We start from the raw sequence: 15,492 nt of genomic DNA on the forward strand, positions 1-15,492 counted from the left end.
AAATTTTGTTAAGTTTATTTGACATTTTAAACGTATTTTACGATAATATTTGAGTTAACCTTGAAGCGAAAATATGTCAAGCGATATAAACAATTCAAATATTATCATGAAATGCGCTTGAAGCGTCAGATAAACTTAACAAAATTTTGTTAAAATGACTAAATTCACACGTTTTTAAAGATGAAAGACTAAATTGGTAAAAATATTTGAAGAATGGCTAGTTCCAAATTTTACTTAAACTTAAGGGACCAAAAACATATTTATTCCTATCTACAATGAGATATCTAATCTACAAACCAATATTTTTTTTTTTGGCAACATTTAATACATATGAATTTAATTTTGATTCATACAATGATAGCCATATATTTATCATGATTTTAAAAATTATTGTACACTTTTCGACATGTATATATCATATCTTCTATTATATTATTTTCAAAATGAACGTATCGTCGTATCAAATGTGTCATATCCAATACACGTGTCATATTTGTGTAGTGGAAATACATGACTTTTTATGTATGTGTATATTTTATTATAAAAAAATAAAATTAATAATTTTTATTGCTGTTGAAATAAAATTTTTATTAAATTTATGAAAAAATAGATTTTTAAAAATAGATTATATAAAATATATGTAAAATTTAAAAGATAAAATAATTTATTTAATAAAATTAAAATTTGTAGTAAAATATATATACTAAAAAACAATACTAAAAATAATATTCTTTATATATAGATATAAATAGCATATTAAACAAAAGAAAAAAAAGGAAAATTATTGTGATTTTTACATTATTACTACATGACAGATTTTGAAATTGCATATCGGAATTCATTTATCATCATAACATTTTTGGCTGGTTATCGGATGAAAGATTCATAAATGATGAATCTCTTTACATATACCAGACGTTCAAGACACCATGTAAAAAATACTTCCACGTTTAAGTTAGTGCTCAATTTCAAATAGTCTAATTTTATTTTATCTACATTCTTTGTTTATAATATCTTTGGTGAACTTTTAACTTTTGTCCAATGATATCATAACCTTACTTTTGAGGCAATTTATGGATTACATCCTTAAACTTGTTGTTTTATAGGTTTTTGGATAAATTATTTGTGAGAAATGTGTATTTTCTTGTAATTAATTCACATAAGCTGGATTTCATGATTGATGAAAAAATGAAATTTCAACACCGTGTAGTTTTATCAAGTGTTTTGTGGATGACGATATATATGAGACAACATACAATAACATAGAATAAGCTTGAATATTTACTTGCCTCAAAATTAGAAGCCAATGAAAAGAGACTAAGACGATTCATGGTCAAATATGTAAAGTGCATCACTTCTCTAAAATATATGTAAAGTATCTAACCTAACTTGACATTTTCAAAGTTACTTTACAACAAGGTTGAATACTTTTTTTTTCCAACTCTTAAAAATGTTTATATAATCTTTAAGAATTTTGAAATAGAAAAATGAGTAAATTCAAATAAGATTTGGTTTTTAGGTTAATTATTGAGATGGGTAATGTTAAATAATCATATTGATTTCTAACAATAATTTGTCATCATATATGTTCAAGGTGATTATCATGGAGTGGGAACTAATTTTGAAGTATAAATTCTCAATATTGATTTCTCCAACTACCAATATCCTTATTTGCTCACACCATTAATTCCCTTGGTTCCAATTTAAACCCAATTGTTACTTCTAGATTTTTCCTATTCTAGTCACTTCAATTTCAATTTGGAGAGGAAAATTTTGGTTTTCAAAAGGTTCAAGTTCAAATTTCTTTGAAAATTTTAGGGTTTGGTTCCTGGTGTTTCAAATTGAATCTTTAGAAATCTTGAACCTTATTATTATTATTATTATTATTATTATTATTATTATTATTATTATTATTATTTTGGATGTCGATATTTCTTTTTTGAAGTACTGGGAGTTTTGAATTTTTTATTTTTGGGGTTTGAATCTGAAGTGAAAAGAGTTTTAAAATTCAAAATACATTTCCTTTTATTTTTCCCTGTGACTTCACTCGTATATGTATGTGAACAATAAACTATTGAAATTAAAGTATTAAGATTAAAACATAATCATTAAAATATTCACTAAACAAAAATCAAATTCAAAAAACATTTTACTAATATTTTAATCTCAAAATTCGTATTTTTTTTCTTTAAGTTTGATATGATGACCGAATTAATTATTTTCATGTTCCAAAATAAATTAGTTGTCTTACAATAATTTTTTTTCCGTATATATGTAAGGTCTAAAGAGATGGTTTTTAAACTATAGAAATCGAATGAATTATTTATCCTGAGGTATAAATATTACCCATAAAAAAAAACGATGAGAATGAAATTGTAGATGCAGAGCAAAATTGTTTTTAACATGGGTTAAGTATGTTTTTAGTCCCTGAGTTTTGACCAAAAATTAGAATTCGTCAACGATCAAAACTTTGATAAATTTTGATATCTAAATTTTAAAAATAAATGAATATAATCATTTTAACCCAATTTTGTTAACTTTTTTTTAGGTTTCAAACGCATTTCTCAGTAAATATTGAGTCGAGAATGTGTCAAACGGCATAAACAACTCCAATATTAACATGAAACACATCCGACATGTTGAAAAAGGTTAACGTAATTGGGTTAGAAGGACTATATTCATTCATTTTTAAAATTTAGAATCAAAATTTATCAAAATTTTGACCAAAAACGAATTCCAAATTTTGACCAAAGTTTAGAGATTAAAAACATACTTAACCCTTAATTCATCAATATTACTGGGGATGGAATACAGGTACAAACACCATAAGGGTTTTCATGATACACAATATGGGCTTTTAATATAGGGCCTGCGTCTTTTCAAATAAATGGGTTATAGCAATTTGGAAAAGTGCAGTTTCTTCCTGCACCTCTTTAAGTATTTTTTTCTGCACACATAAAAAAAATCATTTTCTTTTTCCGGATTGTACATTCTAAAATTCATTTGATTTCTAAATTGTGTAATACAAAATCTAATTTAACTTTTAAACTATATAATCTAAAATTTATTAAAAATATATGATTTTCAAGTTATATTATTCAAAAGTTATTTTTAACTTTCGAATTGTACTGTTCTAAAAGAGTAAAACAAAAAATTTCATCTACGTAGGAGTACAGAAAGAAATATATGGAGATGTAGGAAGAAATGGTGCTTTGGGCTACCGGAGATACACTAGTCCAACTACTAGGACCCATTGATATCCCCACCCTAAATTCACAACTAATTTTTTTATGAAATATTAATTTACCAAAATACAATGAGAAAATATATTTCCCTACATATTTAATTTTCGCGTAATGCACATAAGACTACGCTTTTGTTGTAGTGTGAATAGGATCTTTAAGAAGAGAGAGAGGTAGGGACAAGGTAAGTTATTTTCACAGGTCGGAGGTTCAAATAGCACAGGATGGAAGTATCAAGAGAAATCATTTTTCCTTTATTAGAAGACAATTGCATCTGGTTCATTTCTTTCTGCACCCCCTAAGTTTTCTTCCTACACACCCTTAATTTTAAGTGAGAGTTTTGTCGATGTTCTTGCTGCTCAGCAGAGTCTTGAGAAAAGAAATAAGTTGATAAAGATATTAGTTAAGGAATAATTAATATGGATTAATTATTATTAATTTTATATTAAAAGTTGAAATAATTAAATATAGTAATTAAAATAGTATAAATATATATAATAAATTTTATAAAGATAAAAGAAATCTTTTAAATTTTTAAAGTTTTTATTAAAAACAAAAAAAAAAATTCAATAAAGTCTCAAATTTATACTTTAACTTTTTCTTTTTAAATTTTTAGATGTTTAATATTATTTTTTTATTAATTTAAATTTATTTTATACATTTTTTAGATATTTAAGATATTTTTTGTTAATTTAAATTTTTTTATGTTTAATTATGTATAATTTTTAATAATATTAAAATATATTTATTTTATTATTCAATTATTATTTATTTATATTTATAAATATTAAATAAAATAAAATAATAATTATAAATAATAATTATGAATATTTTATCTTTTAAATAAAATAAATTATATTAATACGAAGATTTTATTTAATATCATATTTATTTATATAATATATCGATTTCAATGTATATTAATTATGTATCCTTAACAAAACCCATAAACTAATATAAAAATTTTGGTTACGTACTACCTTTTCGGCCGACACTGATCGATGATCTAATTAAAAGTGAGAGTTTTGATTATTTATAAATGCAATCTCATTATGCTGTTGGTATTTTCAATATATTATACCCATTGTTTAAAAGCAATAATAATTTTCCCCATTAAGTTCCTTCTTTTAGAATTCCCTGTATATAAATTTTAGGTATGAATACATTTGGTACCCAAACTTTTTTGAAAAGTTAAATGTGATACCCGAACTTTAAGAATGTTCAATTTGGTACCCCAATTTTCTAAAGAGGTTCAATTTGGTCCTCTCCGTTAAGTTGAAGTTAACACCGTGTCCGTACAGGACATGTGTCAAGCCATGAAATTTTATTTTTTTTTATTTTTTTTTTTCAAAAAATTTAAAAAAACTGCCACGTGTCAGTTTATCATCGTGCCACGTGGCAGCTTACAAGCATGACACGTGGCAGTGTAATAGTTGTTTTTAATTTAGTACCCCAATTTAAATTTTTGGTTCAATTTAGTACCCAATTTTTTAAAATCATTCAATTTCATCATCTTCCATTTGAGACCAAATTAGTAAATAAGCTTAATTACAACCTATATATACATGTTACAATAATTTTTTCTAATATATATACATCAAATCATTTCACCTAAATACTTAAATTATTTTATTTTTTTCATTTTAACCTTTGTAATTTTTTATACATGAAATTTTTTACACTTGTAAAAAATAAAATAATTTGAATATTTAGGTGTAGTGATTTGATGTATAAATTCAAAACAATTATTTTAACATGTTTATATAAATTATAATTAAGCTTATTTACTAATTTGGTCTCAAATAGGAAAGGACGAAATTGGATCATTTTAAAAAATTTGGGTACTAAATTGAACCAAAAATTTAAATTGGGTACTAAATTGAAAACAACTATTACACTGCCACGTGTCATGCTTGTAAGCTGCCACGTGACACGATGATAAACTGACATGTGACAGTTTTTTAAATTTTTTGAAAAAAAAATTATTTTTTTTGAAAAAAAAAATTAAAAAAAAAGAAATTTGATGGCTTGACACGTGTCCTGTACGGACACGGTGTTAACTCCAATCTAACGGAGAGGACCAAATTGAACCTCTTTAGAAAATTGGGTACCAATTTGAACATTCCTAAAGTTCGGATACCACATTGAACTTTCCAATAAAGTTTGGGTACCAAATATGTATTTATACCAAATTTTAAGTGCAATCTTATTATTGCTACTCTTTTAACGTATTATACTATTGTCGGAAGAAATCCAATTTAAACATCTTTTATAAATTCATGTAAGCTTTGTAAACAACTATGTCGTAGTTAAATATAATCTCAAATAATCAAGCTTTAGAATGAAAGTAATAAAAACTCCTTGGCCTCTACATTCTAAGCGTAACTAATTAATTAATATTTCCATTAATGTAAAATACGTAATTTATAATTTCGGTGGGTACTATATTACTTTAGAATTTTGTAACCAAGTGTAATGCTTAACTATATATGTTTTGGAATTGTCATCAAAATAATTTAATAATGGAAATTCTAAAAGTAATCCTCATTTTTAGTTACGATAATGATGTTATATATATATATATATATATATATATATATATATATTTATTGTATGTATGTAAATTTTATTTGTCAGTGAACCTCTTTGTCATTATTTTTATCATTTTTTTTAAATAATTACTATTTTACAATTCTTTATAGAAATAAAATGATTCTAACAAAAAGTTTTTTTTTTTTTATTTCTCTTTTGTATCTCTAAAGAGAAGAGGAGTGAAAGATATAAAAAGTATTTATGTCAAAGTACATTTTGGTTTTTGTCATTGTCTGAAGTTTCTCCGACGTCTTTTTTCTTTTTGTCCTCGACATCACATAATGGCCCAACACAATGTTTCTCTCATCTCTTTCTATATTTCTTTTATAAGGACATGACTCTTATGGTTAGATGTATGTAAAAAAGAAAGCAAATTAATACAGCATTTGATCATGTAAATACTTTATATATTTTTTTTGCTTTCAAGATAAATTAATTACGATGCATCTAATTCTAGTTTTTTTTTTAAATATAGTAATTTTCTCATTTAAACATCACCTAGATATTTTTTTTTATCTGCAAAACACTATTTATCAAACGTTAGTATAACGACATTCAAAATTAAATAAATAAAAAAGAACAATACATTTTAGTCTAAAACACATATTTTATTTCCAATTTTCTCACAAAATGAAATCCAAAGGTAAATTTTATTTCTCACATATTTTGTTTATAAAATAAAATGTTTTGCTGGATTAAACACTCCCCATAATACCCCTGCCCAATTGTGGACGAAAATACCCTTTCCCAACAACAACCTCTCTCCTTATAAAAGCCCCGTTCCTCCTGTGGAAGTATATCTGAGAAAACCATCACCACTCTCTCTTTTTCTCTCTAGGTCTGCGACAAGATCCTCTGTGTGTCTCTATCTGTCACCGTGAGAGACCCTATACACGCAACAAAAATGGCCACCGCCGCTTCCAACTCTCTCCTTCAAACCAAATCCATTCTTCCAACCCACCCTCTCTTGCCTTCCTCCACCACCCAATGCTACTCCGTTCTCGGGCCCAAGCCCAGGCCCATCCAATCCGTTCACGCAGCCGACAACCCAGTCAATGTAGTAACCGACGGCAAACAGCAGCAACCGAGGCATGACGCCAAGTGGGCCGTGGACAGCTGGAAGTCCAAAAAGGCCCTCCAGCTCCCGGAATACCCGAACCAAGAGAAGCTCCAGGCGGTGCTCAAGAGTCTCGAAACGTTCCCTCCCATCGTCTTCGCCGGAGAGGCTCGCAACCTGGAGGAGCGCCTCGCCGACGCCGCCGTCGGGAAAGCGTTCCTCCTCCAGGGCGGAGACTGCGCCGAGAGCTTCAAGGAGTTTAATGCCAACAACATCCGCGACACCTTCAGAATCCTCCTCCAGATGAGTGTGGTTATGATGTTCGGGGGCCAGATGCCCGTTATCAAGGTACCACTACACCATCTCCACTCTCTTTTCTTAAGATTCTTCAAATAATTGGTAATGAAGTTGCGTTGGAGTGTTTGTGTTAGGTGGGACGAATGGCGGGTCAGTTCGCGAAACCGAGATCGGAGCAGTTAGAGGAGAAAAACGGGGTGAAACTTCCTAGTTACAGAGGTGATAACGTGAACGGAGATGCGTTTGAAGAGAAAGCTAGAATTCCGGATCCTGAAAGGATGATCAGAGCGTATAGTCAATCCGCTGCCACTCTGAATCTTCTGAGGGCCTTCGCAACTGGAGGCTACGCCGCTATGCAAAGGGTTGGTCAATGGAATTTGGACTTCACAGAGCACAGCGAACAAGGAGACAGGTGCGTCCCACTCCCAAAAACTACTTTTTCTTTTTCTTCCATCGCTTCTGTTTACGTTTTTTTTTTGTCCTCTTTCCCAGTAACTCATTCTCAACTCACTTGTCTCGTTCTTTTCATTTTTATTGTATCTACGCTACCAAATACCAAACAAACCCTACCAGGCTACCACCTTTTCCTTTCCTTAAACTAAAACACAGGAGGTTTGTGTTTGTGTTTTGTGTACAGACTACACTGTCTTTCGCCAAAACAATTTGTGAGTTTTTAATTTTAATAAAAAATATATTTTTGGTTGCGAGTTTATGATTTTTAAATAAATATTCAGTTTTGTAATTAATTGTACTTTATTAGTACCAGTTAAATATATAAGTTCTATTTTAAAATACTGTTTAAATATAGACAATTCATTTGGTGAAAAGTATAGGTGAATTGAACGTTTGACATCATTGCTTTTCCTTTTCTTTAAATAAAAAAATTCGTGTGACATTATTTATTGTCATGTCTTATAAAAAAATTTAAATAATGTGATAAAGTTATTAAATATTATTAAATGTTTGTGTTACGTTACATTCTAGTTTTAAGTTTTTCTGCTAATGTTCCTTTCCATAATAAATGTGTTGTGCTACACTTTCCCAAATCACGTTTCCTGTTTATTTTTCGGAAGGTCTGCATTGCCCAACTTTTGTTGGTTTTCCTAAAGGGTTAAAAAGACAAAAGTTGTTAAATCACAAACATTAGTTGCTCTTCTCACATAACTTGTAAAAGTTTGCATATGTAAAAGAAAAAAAAACTTCGTTAATGCCTTTGCATAAAACAGTGTTTGCGAATTAGTCTTCTTAGCTGTTGAAGTTACGACACTTTTAGTTTTGAACCTTATGTCTTCCACAATACTTTTTTGGCATATATGTTATATGATATCAGTAATATATATATATATATATATATATATATATATATATATATATATATATATATATATATTGGGGGTGGGGCTGGATTAAATTAGAATGCTGATATTTGTTTCCGTGAGATATAATAATGTTTGTGTATTTTTTTTCCTTTTCTTTTTTTCTTTATTTATTTAACTTTAAAATTATCTGCACAGTCAAAATATTAAAACTTTTAAAATATATTATTCAAAAAAAACTAATTATATGTTAACTTTAATAAATTTACAGTAACTATAATGATACAATTAATATTAACAATATTATTATTTTTATAATGATAATTGGTATTAATAATATTTATTATTTTTTAAATAACGTATTTTTAAAAAGTCTTAATATTTTAACTTTGGATTTGGAAAAAATAAATAAATATAAAGATAAAGGTCAAAATGGACAAAATGACAAGAAAGATAAAACATTTTTTCAATAAACATTTCATCCGTAAACCATACTATTAGTAACTTTTGTTTTTGGTGGTAAAATATCATTGTCATATTTCAATATATCAATTCCCGTCAAATTAACTAAAAATTTCAAGTAACGAGAAGGAAGAATCGATTCGAACTTCCACGAAGTGTTACCAAACACACGCTAAATATCTGTTTGGCATGACAGGTACCTAGACTTTGCACACCGAGTCGATGAGGCCCTTGGTTTCATGGCTGCTGCAGGCCTCACGGTGGAACATCCTGTAATGAAAACAACTGAGTTCTGGACTTCACATGAATGTCTGTTATTGCCATATGAACAATCACTTACAAGGTTGGATTCAACTTCTGGTCTCTACTATGACTGCTCCGCGCATATGCTTTGGGTTGGGGAACGGACCAGGCAACTCGATGGTGCTCATGTTGAGTTTCTAAGAGGAGTTGCCAATCCTCTCGGAATCAAGGTTTTCACATATTTCTTCTAAATGCATGCAAACCCATTTCATTCTATTGGTATTTTGACCTAGATTTAGTCTTAACTCTCTTGAGTTGCTTCGTTCAAGTTAGATACTTTTATGATTGATGAAATAAAACGGTATCGTGTGGCAGGTAAGTGATAAGATGGATCCAAATGAGCTTGTTAGATTGATCAGCATCTTGAACCCCCAGAACAAAGCCGGGAGAATAACTGTGATCACGAGGATGGGAGCTGAAAATATGAGGGTCAAGCTTCCACATCTGATCAGAGCAGTACGCAGAGCTGGACATACTGTAACTTGGGTCAGCGATCCTATGCATGGAAACACCATAAAGGCTCCGTGTGGACTCAAAACTCGCCCCTTTGATGCCATCAGGGTACGTAATAATAGTCTTGCCTTCCACTATAATTTGTTTCGTAGTGACAATCGCTAAAGATTTGATATCTGAACTAGTTCAGAGGTTGGCTACCAAACATTAAGGTTACATATATAATAATTAGAAGCTGGATTGATAGCTGTCAACAGAAATTAATCGTAAGGTTTTGTTTTTTCAACGGGCAATTGAACCAACCTTGTCTGGTTTTGAATTTGAAGTCTTACCAACTTCAGAGAAAGCAACATCATAAGACTGCCAACCTTGTTGTCTGATCGTTGATGCCTATGTTTTGGTCTGTAGCCATTGAAAGCCAACTTGGAGAAAGCAATGTATATCATAAGTGCCAACCTTGGTAGTTGATAGCTGATTATGTGTAGATTTTGACCTAATTGAACAGGCGGAGGTGAAAGCATTCTTGGACGTGCATGAACAGGAAGGAAGCCAACCAGGTGGGGTTCATCTAGAGATGACGGGTCAGAATGTGACTGAGTGCATTGGTGGGTCGAGAACTGTTACCTTCAATGATCTGGGCTCACGTTACCACACACACTGTGATCCCAGGCTTAATGCTTCGCAATCTCTTGAGCTTGCTTTCATAATTTCTGAACGCCTCCGAAAGCGTAGGATCGCCACTAACTTTTCTCTGTAGGATTATTCAATGCCTACAAAGAGGGTTTGCTTCTTTTTCCGTGAATTCTATTATATGGACCAACAAAAGTTATCACAATATATGTAGGAGCGTAAAGGAGATATATATTATAGGTACTGTACTGTCTCAGGGACTGAGAAATAAGAGGCATCAATAAGTGTTTATCAAAAAAGTATCCGTAAATGTTATTAAACTTGGACATGAACCATTTAGATGTCAAGCTTACTTTGTGCACTTTATTCTTTACGTGAGTATTTACAGGTAAAGCGATACTTTTTTTTTTTAATATTCATTTTCGAATTGAGTTAATTTATATTTTTATTAATAATATGTACGTAAATTATGTATTTATCAATTTATTCCTTATTATTATTATTTTAATATTACATAATATATAATAAACTTTTAATATTGTACTGGTAACTGAAGTATTAAAAAACATAGATTTATTACCCATGGAGGAGGATAGACAACCTAGGAGGACAACTTTAGCAAGTAGAGATCACGCGAATTTAATTGGTATACCTTTTTTGAAGATTAGCACGTGGAGGGTGATAGGTTAAAACCATGCCATATTGACGAGAGCATTTTTTTTTTTTTGAAAAATTATAAATGCCTTGGAATGTGATCCTAAATTTCTAAGAGAACATAATAGCTTTTTTTATGGTGAGAGATTTTGGAGACCATTATGAGTTATTGATGTAGGACACATAATAAGCGATGTTTTAATGATGAGGTTAATTTGGCTTGGCTAAGGGGAAAAAATAATGGTAGAACATGTTAAACATGCCACTATTTATAGATATAAGGTTTAGTGTCAAATTTTATTTGTTTGTTTATCTCTCCTATTTTTTAAATAAGGTTATTTTTGAGTTATTATGAACTTTGACACATAATAAGCGATGTTTTAATGGTGAGGTTAATTTGGCTTGACTAAGGGAAAAAAATAATGGTAGAACATGTTTAACATGCCACTATTTATAGATATAAGGTTTAGTGTCAAATTTTATTTGTTTGTTTATCTCTCCTATTTTTTAAATAAGGTTATTTTTGAGTTATTATGAACTTTGACATCTAAGTTATACCTATATCTCAAAAGTTCATCAACAATTTATAAAATTTATTAAAAAGAAAATAATATAAAACATGTTACACTCACATTTTTTTTATCGACAAACAATAAGAATGTATAAATGTACGTGAGACAAAAAGGTGTCTCAACCCATATACAAAAAGAGTTCTTGATGTAGATATCATAAATAAAACACAAACTTCCTATCAAAGAAATAGTTCCTAAGCTATAAAGTTTCCTCCTTGTAACAATGCAATTTTAAGCTTTGAAAGCAACCATATAAGTGTTGATGAATGATAGCGGTTTGGTCATGTTGAATGTGTCTATGAGGCTTTGCACTTCAAAAAGACAAGCATCATTTAAACCACAATTACTCTACAACCTCTCATTGGGGTCTTCGCTGCAACTGTACACAACTTTTGAGTTGCTATAAAGGACACTGCGACAACCTTCCTTAATCAAGAGAACAAGATGTTGCAAAAGAATCCAAGCCATCGTGACTAATTCATTTTTCTGTAAAAGCTAAAAACCAAAGGAGGGAAGGAGGCATGCATCCTTATTAAGCAAACATGATATGTTATGTAACCCAATAAATTACCTCTAAACATGAGATTGTATTCAACCTTAACAAAATGACATAAGGTAAGCCTCATAATTTATGCCTTATTTCCTTTCCCACATCCCTAAAGCCTATTGTTAAAGTTCCCATTTCCAACCATCAAAAACCTAATATTAGCAAAAGTCCCCACGAGTAAATTATCTATTTTCTTAGAGTCTGACTACCGTTTAAGCTACTTTGCACCCATATGTTATGTTCCATTGCTAACAATATCTTTACTTATCTATTGAGCTATGGATTTTATTCATATAATCGAGTTTAAGCACCAATCAAAGTACATGAAATTTGCCTTCAGATATTTGTATTTAGTCCATACTCAAACCTTTAACTGTGCCATGCAGAAAATCTCTTATGCATCTACTCTCTTATTCTTGAAGATAACATTGTTCTTGTGGTTCCATAAAGTCCATATGATTTTTACCTATAAGCACTTCCATATTCTATTTCCTTTTTCATTAATTTCCATTAAGCAGAAATGTTGGAAGTTCTTATTGGCTTGGTTATGGATAATAGTACTTATCCCAATCCAATTATTACACATATTCCATACCAGTCCTGCTATTTTACAAGTAAAGAACAAGTCATTTGTAGATTTCTCCGTTAATCCACACATGGGGCAAAGATAACACTCTAACAATTTTCCTTTATTCTTAAATTTTCTTTTGTTGCAATACGATTTAAAAATATCTTCCACGTGAAATTGTGAGCGATAAGTAAAACTTCCACTTTCCAAAACGAGCTATACAACTCAAAATCTTTTGGCTAGCAATTGTTTTGTAGTTTTTTATATGCTTCTTTTATTGAAAATTGTTCCACCTCTTCATCTTTCCACAACTATTCATATCTCTTTTGAGTAATTAGTATTTTTTGCATTAAGTGTTGCATTAGTTTCGTAACTTAAGGTTTTTCTCTTAAAACCATTGTCGTCTTTATTCTATTTTTCATTCCCACTCATTTTGTATCCACTCACCTTGTTACCCAAAGTAACTTGTTGTCATTTTGCATTTGAGTATAATCCCGGACAGGTTAGTCACCAAAACAAACCATAACTTTGATATCATTTATAAGTTTATTTTTGAAAACATTATTAAAAAGATATTTTAACTTCAAGTAATATAAAAAAAATAGAATCTCGTTAAATATAATATTTTTGTAGTGGTCAACAAAGACTAATGTATAGCAAAGATCGGGTGTTGTTACTAAAGAAACCAAAAAATCAAATCAAAACAAGAAATTATTGAAGTAAAGGAGAAAAAATATATGACTTTTACTATCACATTAAATACAACCAATGATAACTTTTGGTCTACCTTATAGTAGAAGGAGATTCAGTCAAGAGAGAAATGGTTAGTCATCTAAACCTTATTACAAAACTAGGAGAAACATAATTCATGAAAATTTACTTCATAAAATATCCGTTGGTAGTTACTAAATGCAAATAACCAATCAAATTAAGAAAAAAAAAAGTAAAAGAGATAACAACTTAGTGACTCATATACCATTGTCATAAGTAATTTTAAATTATCATAAACTTAAAATTTACGATAAATGATGAAACGAGATTATTAGGAAGAATTTATAAGAAAAAAAAATAATACACAACTATTGATGTTTTTGAAATAAGAAAACTGCATTTGATACAAATCTATAAAATAGATATGGTATTGATTAGACTTTACCACCTCATTTCCTCATTTCATTAAACCCATTATGTAAAATTTCATCTTATTCATTGTCATAAATTTTTATCATGAAACTTAGAGACTTTGGTCGACACTTATCTCTTATTGGGTAAGACCAAATGATTAAAATATATTTCTCTTTATCGATATTTTAACTGATTAAGAAAAAGGTTAATTAAGTGTTGAATTATTCTACTTAAAATAAATCATGTGGTTGGGTTAAAATTGTCTTTTACATATTTGTTGTATTACATTTATTTATTATATTAAACCAGACATTACTACATCTTTTTTAGTTCAACTATTAAATGAGTACAGAATATCAACTAAATAAACTACTTATATTTATTACTAAATAAATCATTTTTTTTTGTCACTAAAAGGTCAAAGTTATATTATGATTTAAGGTGACCGGTCATTAAAATAGTTAGTATGTTACTGTACCAAAATTTTGATGATTGATTATGGATTTCTAATAGTGGGAGCTAATCATACATTAAATCCCTTGATTACGTATTTAAAAGCATCTTTAAGATAAAGTTAATATCTAAAACAATGCTGTTTAAGCTATATTATTTCTTTATTTTCTGGTCAACAATTGTATCGTTTATTTTAAGAAACTTGGAAGAAGGTTGATGGACATTTAATTAATTTATGTAGAACAAAATTTGGAAAAACATGTTAAAGTATTAACTAAAGTATATTAAAAATAGGACTTTAAATTTGTTTTAATCTTACAAAATTGATTTATAAAGTAAAATATTATAAAATTATATTATCTCATACATATACATTTAGATTGTGGTACCGAATATTATTGTGATTTGATAATAACTTGATAACGAATGACACACGAGAAACTCAACAAATAATAAATAAATTTTAATTTTAAATTAATCTTATAAAATAAGTTTGGAAGGTGAGAATTATAAGTTCACATTGTTGTGTGATTTTCATTTTTTATTTAATCGTAGATTTCCATAATTGTTTTTGTATATGTTGAAATATAAAATAGATGCATGTCAATTTTATTCACTTAAAGATTCTAATTATGCATGTGAGCATTTCCTTCTGCATGAATAGTTAAAAATTATTATCTTTTATCTTTGCCGAGGTTAGGAAGATGCTATACATTTTATGTATATCATGCTTAAAAGCTGTTATGTCCAGTAAAAAAATTATTTTGTCTAAAATGGAGTTACAACTTATGTGTTGTATATTAAACAATTTACATTGAATAAGAAATTTAGAAGGAACATTGGATTTTTTTTAGCAATGCAAGCAGCATGTTGGAAATTTTTCTTTTGAATATTATCAAAAGAAATTGTCTGCGGGTAAATCTTTACAAAGATATTTCAGATATTATGACCAATAAATTCAATTTTCAATCTTTTTCTTGAAATGCCAAAATGTTAGTAATAAGTAAAGCAAGATGTATAAAAATATAAATGATACTTAATTTGTATTTATGAGAATCCTATAATTTTCTAATACCAAATAATTTGGTTATATAAGGTTATGTTCTGTTGGAGTGTAGGAAATTCAACAACGTTTTAGAAGAATTTTAATTTCAAACCTGTAGTATTAACTGTTTAGACATGTTTTGAAGAATGATATATATTAGGTTAGTTTATATTAGT

The 15,492-nt window shown here is 28.9% G+C and overlaps 1 protein-coding gene across 1 annotated transcript; it reads left to right on the top strand.

Annotated features, from left to right (window-relative positions):
- The first annotated feature begins 6,616 nt into the window (after positions 1–6,616).
- On the top strand, positions 6,617–10,718 carry LOC114195946 (phospho-2-dehydro-3-deoxyheptonate aldolase 1, chloroplastic-like). The gene is made up of 5 exons (XM_028086398.1): positions 6,617–7,239; positions 7,323–7,600; positions 9,163–9,439; positions 9,585–9,830; positions 10,228–10,718. The coding sequence occupies exons 1-5, from the start codon at positions 6,739–6,741 to the stop codon at positions 10,477–10,479; spliced, it is 1,554 nt and encodes a 517-aa protein (XP_027942199.1). The 5' UTR covers positions 6,617–6,738; the 3' UTR covers positions 10,480–10,718.
- The last annotated feature ends 4,774 nt before the right edge of the window (positions 10,719–15,492 follow it).

This window comes from Vigna unguiculata, chromosome 9 (assembly GCF_004118075.2).
Source record: "Vigna unguiculata cultivar IT97K-499-35 chromosome 9, ASM411807v1, whole genome shotgun sequence".
Taxonomy (NCBI): Eukaryota; Viridiplantae; Streptophyta; class Magnoliopsida; order Fabales; family Fabaceae; genus Vigna; species Vigna unguiculata.